General features: G+C 35.5%; 1 protein-coding gene across 1 annotated transcript in view; it reads right to left on the bottom strand.

Annotated features, from left to right (window-relative positions):
- Positions 1 to 13,929, bottom strand: part of LOC134564952 (palladin-like) — a 285,708-nt gene that overhangs the window by 251,706 nt on the left and 20,073 nt on the right. Inside the window, exon 3 of the mRNA XM_063424265.1 lies at positions 7,080 to 8,120. Coding sequence (XP_063280335.1) covers positions 7,080 to 8,119 — 1,040 coding nt within the window. The 5' untranslated portion in view covers position 8,120. The remainder of the gene's footprint in view (positions 1 to 7,079; positions 8,121 to 13,929) is intronic.

The raw sequence follows: 13,929 nt of genomic DNA on the forward strand, positions 1-13,929 counted from the left end.
ATTTTAAAGTTCATCCAAGTCTCATCCAATTCCTATGTAAATACAAGGCAAAAGTCCTTTATTTTTTTTCCGCTATGTAGATAGCAGCATAATTTTTATTACTCTACTTTTCATGTTAGCCATCAAGTATTTTGACAACATTTTCATCTAATCTTTGAGTCTTTTTATAAATACTAATCCATACATTATTTATTTCGGGAGCATTAGCAAGGAACTTTAGATCTGCATTCTTTTACTGAGAGGCAGAAAAAGAAGAATATAAGAATAAAGAAGTGTACTGAGATGTTTTTAAAGTTTCAGTAATGAACTTTGTAAAGATAATTTCACATTGGAAAGAGCCATGCTTTCCAGGTACTTATTTTAAATACTGTACTCTATGGTTTTAGACAGGCAAGCAAGGAAAAAACAACACCCTTAAAAAAAAAATGGTTATCATTATTGTGGGTTAACTCCAGGAGGAAATCAAACTCCAGATAAGTCACTCCCCTTTCCCCTGCCCCTTCTGGTGAAGGAGGGACAAAAGAGAGCCTCTATGGGTTGAGATAACAATTTAGTGAAAGGTAGTTTCCTTAACATCTAAAAGAATATCAAAAATTCTCAAAATCTTTTATAGCTGACCTGAAGGAGGAGAAGGGGATGTAAGGCTGGGGAAAATCCTCCTCCTCTGTTCCTCCTATAGGCCGGGTATGGTTGTTAATGAATACCCAAAGGCATCAGACAAGACCAGGCCAGGTGAACAACACTGAACATAAATCCCTCATGACCCTCATTGCCCTCGACATTACCATGTCATAAACCAATATCATGTGGTACATCAACAAAGCAATCCCAGTCCCTCTCCCTAATTTGAAAAATGCCTTCACCAGCAGTGTATATGGGAACATACAGTGGGTTAGGTACCACACCCCCATGAACAGACTGAGCAAGATGGTGAGCAATCATTCCCACAGAGTAACAACCTGCTACACGCACACCACACTAAGCTCTACCTCCTCTCTGCAAGCAATTATATACAAGTCTCCCAAATGCCATTCTTAAGGAGCACCACAGGAAACCTTTTTTCCAAGTGGTTCTAAGGTAAAAGAACTATTACCTACAAGTTAAGAAAATCAATGCACTACTAGCATTGCTCAGACAGACCACACTGTTTTTTAAAGCAGGTGGGTACATGACCTACACAGGTCTTAGTTCCACTGTATGTTTTCCCCAAATGCAGAAAATCCTGAGGGTATGGACTCTCATTGCCACAAAATGCATGGCAAATGGAAAAGAAATATCTCAAAGATGCACTCTCTGCCTAATACCTGCACAAATCCGTACAGGCAGCCACTGCAATAGCTTTACCATTTGTGCTGGACTGTAACCCCTCAATTCCCTAACAAAGCTCTCTAGTCCAGAGCACTGTTCTAAGACAAGCAGAATTAAGGAGCAGTTTCACAAGTCACTGAGGTGACTTTGAACACTACATTCCAGATCTGCTCTGAAAGAAAATTCAAACTCCAGGGATGCCTGGAGATGGGCAGGCCTTACCTAAAAATCAGCAAAAGCAAACAAACAAAAGACACAAGAATGGAGTAGTATGGTCCAATAAACAAAGGGTATAAAAGAAAATAAATGAGAAGGGAAGAAGGACTAAAATAATAATGAGGTCAACTGCAAATAGCTATTATTTTGACTTGTAAATGAAGAAAAAAGCCCAAGAAAAGTAAAGAAGACATTATTGAAAAAGAGAAAGAAAAAATATTATTCTGACAGAAAAATATTGAGGATGTTGACATATTTTCATATTGATACATATTTTATCTTCATTTGAGTGTAAGAAAAACCTAAATGACAACATATTACTGTTGAGCAGATTTCTTAAATGAGTGTACTGCCAGATTAAAATGGCTAACAATATCTTTCTGTTTAATCTCAGCAATAAGCAGGCTGTTAACACTTTCAGATGGTTGTCAATGTTCCCTCCATACACAGAAAAACACCCAGATCTGCAAACAGAACATTTTTGACCCAAGGAACTCCTTAGGTACAAGAATATTCTTCCATTCTTAACAAGCACCTTCTGTTTGTAAAAGGCTAGCAAAAAAGACAGATTAGCATGATTCTACTCTGAAAAGATTAATAGAGGACTATGGGAGATTTCTGTATAAAAGTATGTTTATTGGGAAAACATTTTAATAGAGAAAACTATGGGGAAAATATTTTAAAAAGGTTTATATTTGTGAGCAATTTGACAATTAACTTCATGAATTATCACCCTTAGGAAATAAATGCATGAGATTCTGGAGACATTTACAAAAGGTTGCATAATAAGAAAACCACTATTTCTTGTTGCACTGTTCTAAATGTTAATAAACAATTATAACAACACTGAAATAATGGAGCAGAAACAATTGCATAAATTGTGGAAGTATTTTAGATCAATTCTTACTGCAAAATATTGAATTTTGGGAGTCAGGTAAGAATCACCTCAAAGCTCAATACAAGACTTTATTTTTTTATAATGTAAGAATACTATATATCACTGTTACTGATTTTCAAGTCACAAGAGCCCTCTCCTCCCACACAAAATACATCTTAATCTTTTTTATCTTTTGTGAATTATTTCTGCAATCACTGTAGCTAACATAATTCTTGTAATCTATTAAACTCTGTTTTTAAGACACATTAAGCATTTCATTGTTCAGAAGCAAATTTTGGTCTGGGGCAAGCAAACAAGAATGGAATTAGCAAATACTTTAAACAAGTTCACCAAAAAATATCTTCACTAAAGTTTCCATCCAGAATAACACAAGTATGTATACAAGCTAATGAAAATATTTGAAAAGCAGGACCTGCACCATCTAATCCTAAAATCTAACTTAAATAGTTAAGATTCTACAAATAAAAAAAGTAACACAACAATTTTGAAGATGACTATTAAAGAGTTTCTACAAGAAAGCAAGGAACACACTTATTAAACAGGTTTTGTTTTTAACTAAGGACACCTAGAATTGTTAAGTATGTCCCATTACCACACATACATAAATAACTCTTTATATTTGATAAAAATAAGTAGCACTAAAGCCCTGCCATTATAGAATTAGTAGAACTTTTTTATCTCCCACCAAGGCACTGGTGTTCCACTACAACTACAAAATTTACCTCATAAGAGAATTCAAGAAACAAAACTAAATTCTATCTCTAAACCATAGACTTTCCTACCTCAAATCAAGTCCAGCAAAGAAGCAAAAACTACATCTGTGACATCTCTTACATTTCCAAGACTTAAAACTACCAACTGCTGTGTAGGTAGTTTAATCACTGTTGTCCTGTACATCTGGGTTTTTACACAGCTGGGCAGATCTGTGTTAAGCATGACTTAATCTGATATTCAATTTTCTTTGCACCTGTGCCTGATGGGAGGCTGATAGTGGTGACATCGTTTATTGCATGTTTTTAGTCTTCAAAGCCTTTAAAGAAAACTGGGTAAGATTTTGAAGCTGTAGAAGTCAGCATAATTTGGTTTTATTATAAATGTAAGTATTGTACTTCGCATTTGTTTCTGTATTTTCTAAGAACAATTCTGGGTTACATGCAAGTAATGTTTCTAGGTGGGGATTTTGGGTATTTGTTACAGTCAAATCTAGGCAAACAGCCCTTATGAGAAGAAAAGGATTATAATGAGAGCAAATTGTTTCCTTAAAGCAAAGAAACCCTGTTCTTGTCATGTAGTCTATGGAAAGTGCTTATTTTTAATTATGATTTTTTTTGTGTCAATTTGCTGTGGAAAAAGGAAAATAATATATTTTGCACAAAAATTTCGATACCTCTTGTGCTACAGAAGCTGGGTGTATATGTGTAAATATTTTAATCACAGCTTACAGCTCAGGGTAGACCTTAGAAAATACTTTAATCACAGCTTTCAGCTCCAGGCAGATCTCAGAAGCAATTACATATTCAGGTGGTGAGGCAAAAACTGCAGAGATCTGTCACACCCAGCTGGGATTTGCTTTAGCTAGCTCAAGGCTAATATGAGTATTTTAAACGCTGCATTGCTGATGTACTTTGAGGGACAGCTACTGACTGATAAAATAGTTTTGGGAGTAACAGAAATTTTGTTTCAACTTATATTTTACATGTTTTAGACTTTCTTTAGAAGGCTCATAAACATAAACTAGAACTTCAAATCACTCTGTACCTTCTAAGGTCTTAGGCTGGAATCTGGGTTGCTCAGAAATGTAAGAATTCTTCTGATCAGTGACAAAATATTCTTTGTTAGAAATCTGATTTTCTGCTAGTAGAACTAGTAAGTTAGACATTGAACTTAAAGAAATAATAATGATTCTTGAAATTTAACTATTTTCTTTTGGATTTCAACACTAAGATTCTAGTTGTAAGTTGTTCTGTCAAAATATACTTTTTCCTGCTTGTAGTACAAAGCTACTTTGGTCAAGTTTCATCACTCAAACCATAACACTTACTGTTTTACTTTCAGCTGTGTACGGCTATGAACATCTAAGAAACTTAAAATTTAAGACACTTTCCTAGTCAAATAACCTTCAAATATACACCTTGTCCTTACACTACATTTGATGGTTGCTTTAATTATACTAAGATTCTGGACCACTGTTATCCTCATAAGAAAAGTAGCAGGATAAAGAAGGATTCTAGCTTAACTTTGTATAGGCTTAGGCCTTTGAAAGTTTAGCTACAAAAAAGCTATGAAAAAGGAAGAAAGCCAGTTATAAAGATTACTTGGATCCAGGATAAAATGTGAGGCATAGAAGAGCAGTAACATGCTAAGAGATCAGAAAAGCCTGTGTAGATACTTTTGAAGTCCTTTTGCTCTGGTATCAATTGGATGATTTCATAGTTGCCAGTGCTTGATGCTGCTTCAATATCAGCTGTATTCATTATTACTCTGGACAAATTTTTGAGTGCCTGGTGAAATAACAACTTAGTGAGTTTCTTGTCACTAATGAACTATTGTTACTTCCTTATGACTTTAGGAAATGTGGCTTCTGGTTTTCTTCCTAGCTGAGGCAAAAAAACCCAACCAAACAAAAAACAAACAAACAAACAAACAAAAACCCCACAAAACAGAAAAACCCCACAAAAATCCTAACTGCTTTCTACTTTATTCACACATCACACAGAGTTCCAAAAACAACCTTTGCAGTGGCTATGTTATTGAAACTGGGTTTTCTGGGAAAAATCAGAAGAGCTGAAGCTTGGTTTCTACAGATTTTATTGCTATATGCAAATGTACAGACTATGGCAGCCCTGGCTCTGGCCCCTGTCTGCATCTCCTGTTCAGCAGATTTTGTATGTGCCGAATGGCTCTCTCTTACACTTCTCATACCAGGTAACTGTTCAGCTAGTTCCATAGCCCTTCTTTTGGCAATGCAATACAATACTTTCCTAATATCCATTTCTACTTTCTACCTATTCAGAAATCTTCTCAAAAAGCTTCATATCTTTTACACAATTTTTTTTCTGGCCAGTTTCTTCAGAAAACTGTAAATATTTTGAATTATTATGATTATGGCACGGAGATTGTTTTCCACATATATTACAAACCAGAAATCCAGTCTAATGAAACAATTGTCTAAGTAAAGTGCTTTAGAAAACTGGATTATTTTCATTACCAAAATACAAGAGAATGGTCAACTATTATTGTATCATTGATGTTTTGCTTTATTTTTAAAACCATATAAGACTGTTATTTACAGAAAATATTTCTGAAAGTAGCACAGACATTCTTCACTTGCTCTGCAATATGTGGGTGGTTTAAAACAGGCTTTTCTTTTTCCACTGCAGCAAATTAACTATTTACTGGATATATATAGGATACACCATAAAATTCCTTTTCATATAGAAAGGACAGAGATGTGCCTAGATGACACTATGAAACTTGAAACTGTTAAGAAATTCCCAGTAATGCTGTTATAGAAAAACTCCACGAAATATTTTTCTGCATGCTTTCTCATCTGGAAAGAAGCCCCTTCTTTCCCCAAGATTCAGACTTCGGAGTCTCAACCAAACATCCCTCAAGTGCTGGCTGTCTCTTAACCCCTGACCAAGCCTTGGTTTTTGCTCTCTTGGCTCCACAGCAGCGCTCGCTTGAGGGCTCTGTGGTGCCTGCGCTGTGTGTGAGTGACTTCTTCAGCCAAGTCGGTGTCACTACAGAAAGGACACGCAAAAGAAGTACATCGACTTCTGAAATGAGTAGTTTTTGAGGTGCAGTTGCCGTATTTTTCCTCTCTTGAAGATCCATAAGGAAGTAGAGGAAGGGGGAAATTTGTTTTTCGTGGAAATTTTGAAAAAATAATTTTTATTAGTAACTGATATATCTTCTTTCAGTTGCCAGATGGAGAATTATTAATAATTATTAAATAAAACCAATTCTAGAATGGACCATGAAAGTGTATTAATTTGACTGTCAGGGAGCTTTGCAAGAGCCTGAAAAGTTAGCATGAATCCTATTTGCCACAATTCAATAATGACTGTATCTAGACTGCTAACGCAGCACAATTATGTGTGTCAAAATGGAAATAAGACAGAAGTTACAAATTAATTTGTATTGATGTGATTATGAAAAAGTATACTTGATTTTACAATAATCTACCATTATGTCAGCAATGTTTCTCATTAATCATTTTGCTCATTCATTAAGAGCCTCTTATTTTATGATTTTGGCTGAGTTAAGATTCAGAAAAACAGTTTACATGGATCTTGGAGAAATTCTACTTAATCAGCAGTAAAAACTCTATCATCTTCTTGAGATATGCTCTTTAGGGTCAAGTTGTCTCTTCTTTTACCTGGATTAATGAAGTAACAATCACAGAATGTTGCTAGAGCCAATTCTGTTTCTAATTTTGCCATGTGGCTCTTAAATCAAGAAGAATTTTATTTCCCAAGCAAATAGAGTGAAACATTCTAGTGAAATAAAGACATTAGAATGTGTTATTCATTGTGCTTTGTAAAACTCCATGATTGACTTCTCTTGTGTGCCTGCCTCTGAGCAGGTCACTGTCATACCTGTCCTTAGGTATCTTCCACAATCAGGTGATGATATCTTGTGACTCAGCACTTACCTGACATCAGGGATTGGGTTGCCAGCAACTCTGCACTCCAGCAATATTTTGTTTCCTTCGGCAACTTCCTGGCTCCGGAGCTTCTGAGTGAATAGAGGTGGTGAAAGTTCATGCTCTTCCATGTTGATGAAGGGACGGCACAGGACCATTTTGCTCTCCATGATGCTTCCCCTTCCAGAATAGCGTTTTCCATTCAGATGAACTCCAGGTAATTTTTCCTCAGACTCTTGATGGGGTTTGTCAAACTCCTGGTTCACCAAGGTACTTAAAGCTGGTTGTTTCTTATTAGGAGAGAGATATCCACTGTCTGGAGAAGAAGAGTCCCCGTCAGGACTACGGCCTCTTGTCTTCACTGCCTGTCTAAATATAGATGATAACTCCTCTATGAATGTGGCAGCTTTGTCACACAGCTTGTTCCTTAAAGGAGCTTCTCCCTGGGATGACAATTCAGAGTTTGGGCTTGTCCTGGGCATACATGGACCACTTTTCTCTGAATATTTCAGGCTTCTGACAAAACTGGGACTAGCAGGTAGAAAAGGTGAGGTGCTTGCTGGTCTCCTAGAAACTGTGACAAAACTATCCTCTGTCTGAGGTGCAGGGGATTGCTCTTTCTGATTCCTTGGGAGAACATTACTTGCAGCAGATGAAGTCCAACTGCTTGCTTGAGGTGTCTGTAAAGCGTCTTGCTCATGCAGGTTGGTGTCCTTGAAAGAAGGGTTTTCTGAAGGGCTAGAAAGAGAGCTGTTGAGATAATGAGTAAAGTCTGGTTCTGTGTTCTCATCTTCCTCCATGGAATTGGCAATGGCTTCTCGAGCTATGTCAAGGCTCTTACTTATCTCCTCCTGGGTAAGGAAGGCAGAAAGTTCATTTGAAAATTCACCATTCTGTGTGTCTGACAGGGGATCACAGAAAAAGTCATGGTAAGATGAAGCTTCTGACATATTTTCAGGATATCCTTTACTGCTGCCTCTCTCTGGAGAGTAAGTCTCCTTCAGCATTAAAGAAAGAGGCAATGCCTGGCCACAGCCTCTGTCTTGCATCCTGGAAGACACAGAACAATTCCTTAATGAAAAAAGTTATATCCTAGTTCCCATAAGCTAGACACAAAGCTGGAAGATAAGCAGAACATAATGGTGCATGACATACCATAAACCTTGGTTTCTATGAGAATGAGCCAGGACTGCAAATTGTCTAGATGAAAATGAGAGCACTTAGGAGTCATTTTTCTCATGAATCTTCCCTCAGAAGTATGAAGACATCCTTTGTCTGTATATTGCCTAGCACAATCTCGATTCCACTGGATCAATACGTGTATATGCTGTTATTTCACACGTGATTCGTTATTTTGCATCATTCTATTATACTTAATTTTTTTTCCTGGTTTTAGCCTTATGAAGATTTTGGGAATATATTTACTTTTCTCTTTCCCATAACATTGCCTTCCAGACACTAAACCATCAAATTCTGAGAGAAGTGTTCAAGTGAATTAGAAATTCCAAATTACCCTTTCTGTTTAATGTTGATAATGTGTTTAATATTATTTTACTTATTGTGCAAACATTTTTAACTTGTTACCAATTTAGTAGCACTTTCCTCAACACAGAAAAATGAACTATCAAGCTACCATATGCTAAAAGTAAACGGAAGAAAGTAAATGGAAGAAACTGAAGAAATAGATTTCACAACCTATATATCATCCTGCACAATGGAAGTGTAAAATGTATATTTCGTACCAGTTTCACAAATCAGAGAAGCATTTATACCTCTCCAGTTTCCTGATATGACTTCAGAATTAGGATGAGCATTCTCTTTAAAGTCAGCAAGAAACAAGACATCTGGGAAACCACACTTTCCCCAAGGGAAGGACTGGCCTGAAAATCTCCCCGTTGAAATGTATTTGTCCAACTGGTCACTAGATTATGGCTGATGTGATCTGAAACATAATTATTGTTTCTGCAGAGCATTTAATTAAGTTGAACACCAGTGTTTTTAGTTACCCTGGAAAATTCTCTTCCTCTAATGATAATTTCTACAAGAAAAAAATTTACATAAGATTAAAAAAAAAATTCCTTTAATTCTCTACTGATAGTGGAGAAATGGCTTGACAATCATGCGATGCACTCGGATGTATTTTACATCAGCTGTCGGATGTATTTTACATCAGCTGGTGCAGGCTCCAATTACCTTTAGTCACTAAACCAGGGCTTGCCCAGCATGTAGTCATTAAATGACTGATAGATTATTGGAATTCTTGTCTTAGTATATGCATCTCTTGATATGCCTGTTTGTCTTGCCAACACATTACAACTCAACACATAAAAGAGAAGTATAAGAAACCCAAAGCATTTAGGATTTGATATATTTTTAAATAGAATTCAGTGATAAGTTTATTATTTTCTGGGATTACATCTTCCTTTCATGTTATCTGTGTTTACAGGGCAACAAATTTAGCAACCATGCCAATCTCTTGTCAACAAAATCTAAATAAGTATATACAGTATAACTGACTACCACATAGCAGCTTTAAAGAAAGAATCTGAGAAGCCCAGCAAACAGTTGGTCTAGAGGCTCAGCTGTTCAGGCATAAACTGGATGAATGCCAGGGAAACAAGGGTTAAATCTGCAGAGTTTCTGCCTCTTTAGTCTTAGTTATTTTTAAAAAATTTGTATTCAAATGAACAAAGGTGCTATTTAGACAACATGTAAATATCCATGCTTCAAATGATATCTCTATTTAAATCTGGCACACACTGGTTCCCAGCTTGTTCACATCTCTAAGTGGCACATTTCATACTTAGTTAAACTTCCCTGACTTCAACACCGAGCTGCTCTAATGTTTCAATGGGCTGTTTCATGGGTAGGACAATTTTACTTATTACTAGCCACCCAACATGATGATTAAAATAAATGTATTGTGAGTTAACCTATTTCTTCCCAATACTCAGCTTTATCATTAGAAAAATATAATAGCTACATATTTTGTAATTTTCAAAGCCTGGTGTCTAAATTTAGGTGAATCAGTCTATACCTGGATATTTAGATAAAGCTGATGGATTTAAACATGCTGGTTTATTGGCAATTTCTAATGCTGATAAGCCTTCTTGGTGTGAAACCACAAAATTGATTCATATGTCTAGCTTTAGGGAGCTGAATGGAAGCTTCCAGGAGAAAGACATTTTTCAGCCATACTGTAATACATAAACTTGCTATTCTTTTAGTGCAACTTGTAACCACAGTGAACTGGAGGTGAAGTATTACTAACCCTATCAAGTAGCTTATAAGATCACAATCAGAAATTCTGAATGCTATTTCTAGCTTCTCCCAGTTAGACTACAATGTATTTATAACACTTTTCATCATCATTCCGTATTAGGTAACCTACAAAGCCATATACTGTATCATTTAAAGACACAAACAAAATACAATGTTGCATGCAGATCAGCTTTTTCCTGTACTTTCAACATTATTACATCCAGACCATTTATGGGGTCCTACTTGTATATATTTAAAAATTACGCCCAAGTAAAACCACATTTTTTTATCATGCAGTTTAAATACTTATTCAAAACCCAATACAGATGCTCTAAAGAATCATATGATAAATATTAAATTTGAAATGTACTGGATTACAATAATTTCAGAAATAAACAGAGTAACTAATCAAATTAAGGTTTTGAAGAGATATACAGCAAAATATGGAAAACCACAAAAAATTAAAGGACTCATTTCAAGAAAAATATAAACATCCTGAATTTGCAGAACCTGCCAAATAAGAAATTATTACTTAAGATGACCCAAAGCCTATTTCTTCAGAGAATCGTATGCAGGATGAAATGTATCTAGTAAGATTTTTAAAAACAAAAAAGGCACATAGTTTTTCTCTGAATTTTGAAATCCTGCAAAATTACTCCACAAATACAACAATTACATTTAGCAGAAAATATAAAACAGATCTTACAATGAGCAGGCCAATATGAAGAGTTCAAGTCTAATTAATAGTAGGTAAAGTTGTTTTTCTCCTTCTCTGTCTGAATAGGCTTTAAGTTGCTGCAGCTCTTCACTCAAGCTTGCTTGGTCCTTAGTTGAGAAGACTGTGGCCTATGCATTACATCCGTCCTCTGTGACTATGAAATTCATACCCCACTCATCTATATTTGGTAACTGAACTCATGTGTTCAGCAGACTGCCACTATCTGGAATTCCAGCAGAAGCAGCGTTAGCCCTGGAAGTGGCACAAAGTTCTGTGTGCTTGCTATTCAGAAATTCAGAGAACTTAGCCATTCCCTATCTACACCATTTTATGGTAATAGACTTTTAATTTTTTTTAAAAACATTATTTTAATGATAATAAAATAATTGGCTTTTTCTACTTAGACTAGTTTAAAATCAATAGCTTCCTTGTGTACATTAAAATCTTGTAGAAAAGAAAAAATTAGAATCATTTAGGTTGGAAAAGACCCTTAACATTTTTGGAGTTATGAGTAGAAATACAGCAACTTTTAAAAATAATTGATAATTATTAATCTGTAACCATATACTACACTATATAAATAAATTAACCTGCTGAATTTTCATATCTCATCTTATATATATACTATATAATCAGAGGAGAAGTGTCTCCCTCAGAAAAGACACAAAAAATCCCTGGAAAACATGTATGTTTTAAAAATACCTCACAACTCTGACACATGTATTAACACTGAAACAATCAAAATACATTTTTGGTTTCTATAGAGTTGTAGAGCATAATGCGTAACAGAGTCAATTATCCTTTACTGTCTCTGCTAAGGAAGCACTTTCACCTCATTAAAACTCCTGTGAGAGTTTAGTCCATGGGAAAAAAAAAATCTGTCCCAAAGCACTTTTCAAGCACCTAATTTCTGTTAAAACTCAGTGAAAGGAAGAAATAAACATGAAGACTGTTGGTTTAATCTACAGACTTTATCACACAGTTTCCAGAAATAAAAGCAATGTGTGGGCAACGTGGTTTCTGCCAGATTACAACCTATTGGGAATCACATGCTCCAGAGGGGATAGAAGAAATTATAGCTCCAAAGAGATGTTACAGACCTCTGTCCCTTCTGCCAGCATCCATTATATCTGCTCTCAGATTTGAAATCCTTTTGTACACTGGCCATTTGCTTTTACCTCAAGGTCTTCTAGATACTGCCTTAGATTTTTTACTAACATTTGATCCTTTGCAGCAATGGAAGTGCAATAGATGTACTGTTGTGACAGAAGTGCACAAGAGTTATTGGCTATTGATGAGAGACGGGAAGACTGATTCGGTGATCAGAATTCGATTTTACTCAGGTTTCCCAAAAGCTTATATACTATTTCAAACAGGTTAATAATTTCTACTACAATAATCAGGTTAAAAATCACACAGAAAACTCATGCATTTTACAACAATTCTTTGCTTGCAGAAGTTGATTGAATCTTCTCTCTTCCCGTAAGCAGGTGTAATCCCATCTCCTGTAATTTTCACAGTTCTGTTTGTTCCTACCATGGCATCTTGGTTATCAAACTAGCTATGCTAATCAAGTCTGTCTGACTCTCTGTCTTGTGTATTCCCATAAAGAGTCTCAGAGCTACAGGATCCAGACCATCTTTATGTACTAACAAGTGCCAGTACCACACATTGTATTTCAGTGGTTGATAGAGCATCTTGGCATCTTCATGCAGGCAATTACTGTCCCCTAATCACAGCCTGAACAGATTCACTGCTGGACTGGGAATACATTTACAATGTATAGAAAACCCATTTTTGCAGCTTGAGATCCTTACCATGTTGTAGTGAAATTAGTTAAAAGGATTTTATTTCAGGTCATTTTATAGTGATTTCAGCATGTCAAATAAGAACAGAACCATGATTCTAAAAATTTCAAGCTGAAAACTGTGCATAAAGAAGGAGCTGGTTATCCAAGAGTTAACCACTGTATGCCTAATTTTTAAGCAGTCACCCCACAAAGTAAAATCAAGGTCCTTTTTCAGGCACCCAGCATCTCCACTAGATGCATGAGACTGCCACCTTGTAATGGGAGTCAAAAATAGCCTGCATATAAACAGCAACAAGCTGCCTTGGGCTATCTTCAGCATTTTCTACAGGGAGTGGGTGGATGAAATCCTGGTTCTTGCAATTATCTGTTTAAATTTTCACTTCTGGGAAGAAAATATATATCTGCCTGTAGATACCTGCAGAGATATTTTAAAAGAAATTTAGCTTTTTGAATACAAATGAAATATTGTTTTGTATAAATCAAGTATGCCCAATACTTTTTGTACAGCATGATAGAAACATTTGCCCAGAAATATGAAAGATTTGTGTTCAATTAATTCCTCTTCAACTGTTAATGAAATACTCCTCATAAATTGAAAACTTAATAGGACAAGGTTTTATACAGCTCTATTAAGCCATGAATAAATTTTCCCAACATTGTTCTGTGATTTAGGGAATGCTTATATCCTTTGATCTGTACTGAATATTTTGTAATCAAGACCTTCCATTTTTATTGCAAAAATAATATGTATTCTCCTTTATAAAAGCAGTAAAGGCAGTAAATCACTATAAAAAATGGCAAACAGACTAAAACTTTGGAACAGTTACACATTTTGCAACATAAATACACTTTATATGCAATGATGTAACAATTTAGCATTTGCATATAATATTTTAAAATTAATAAAAACATCAAACATGATTAGAGATATACAGCTAATATGCTCACTCCATTCATATTGCAGTCTTATGGAAAATTCAGCTGATGAACAGAACTCTACAGAGATAACAGTTTTCACTACCAATAGATTTGATGGAACACAGCTGCAGCTTACCTGAAACCTTAATAAT

Source organism: Prinia subflava (assembly GCF_021018805.1).
Source record: "Prinia subflava isolate CZ2003 ecotype Zambia chromosome W unlocalized genomic scaffold, Cam_Psub_1.2 scaffold_2cwr_NEW, whole genome shotgun sequence".
NCBI lineage: Eukaryota > Metazoa > Chordata > Aves > Passeriformes > Cisticolidae > Prinia > Prinia subflava.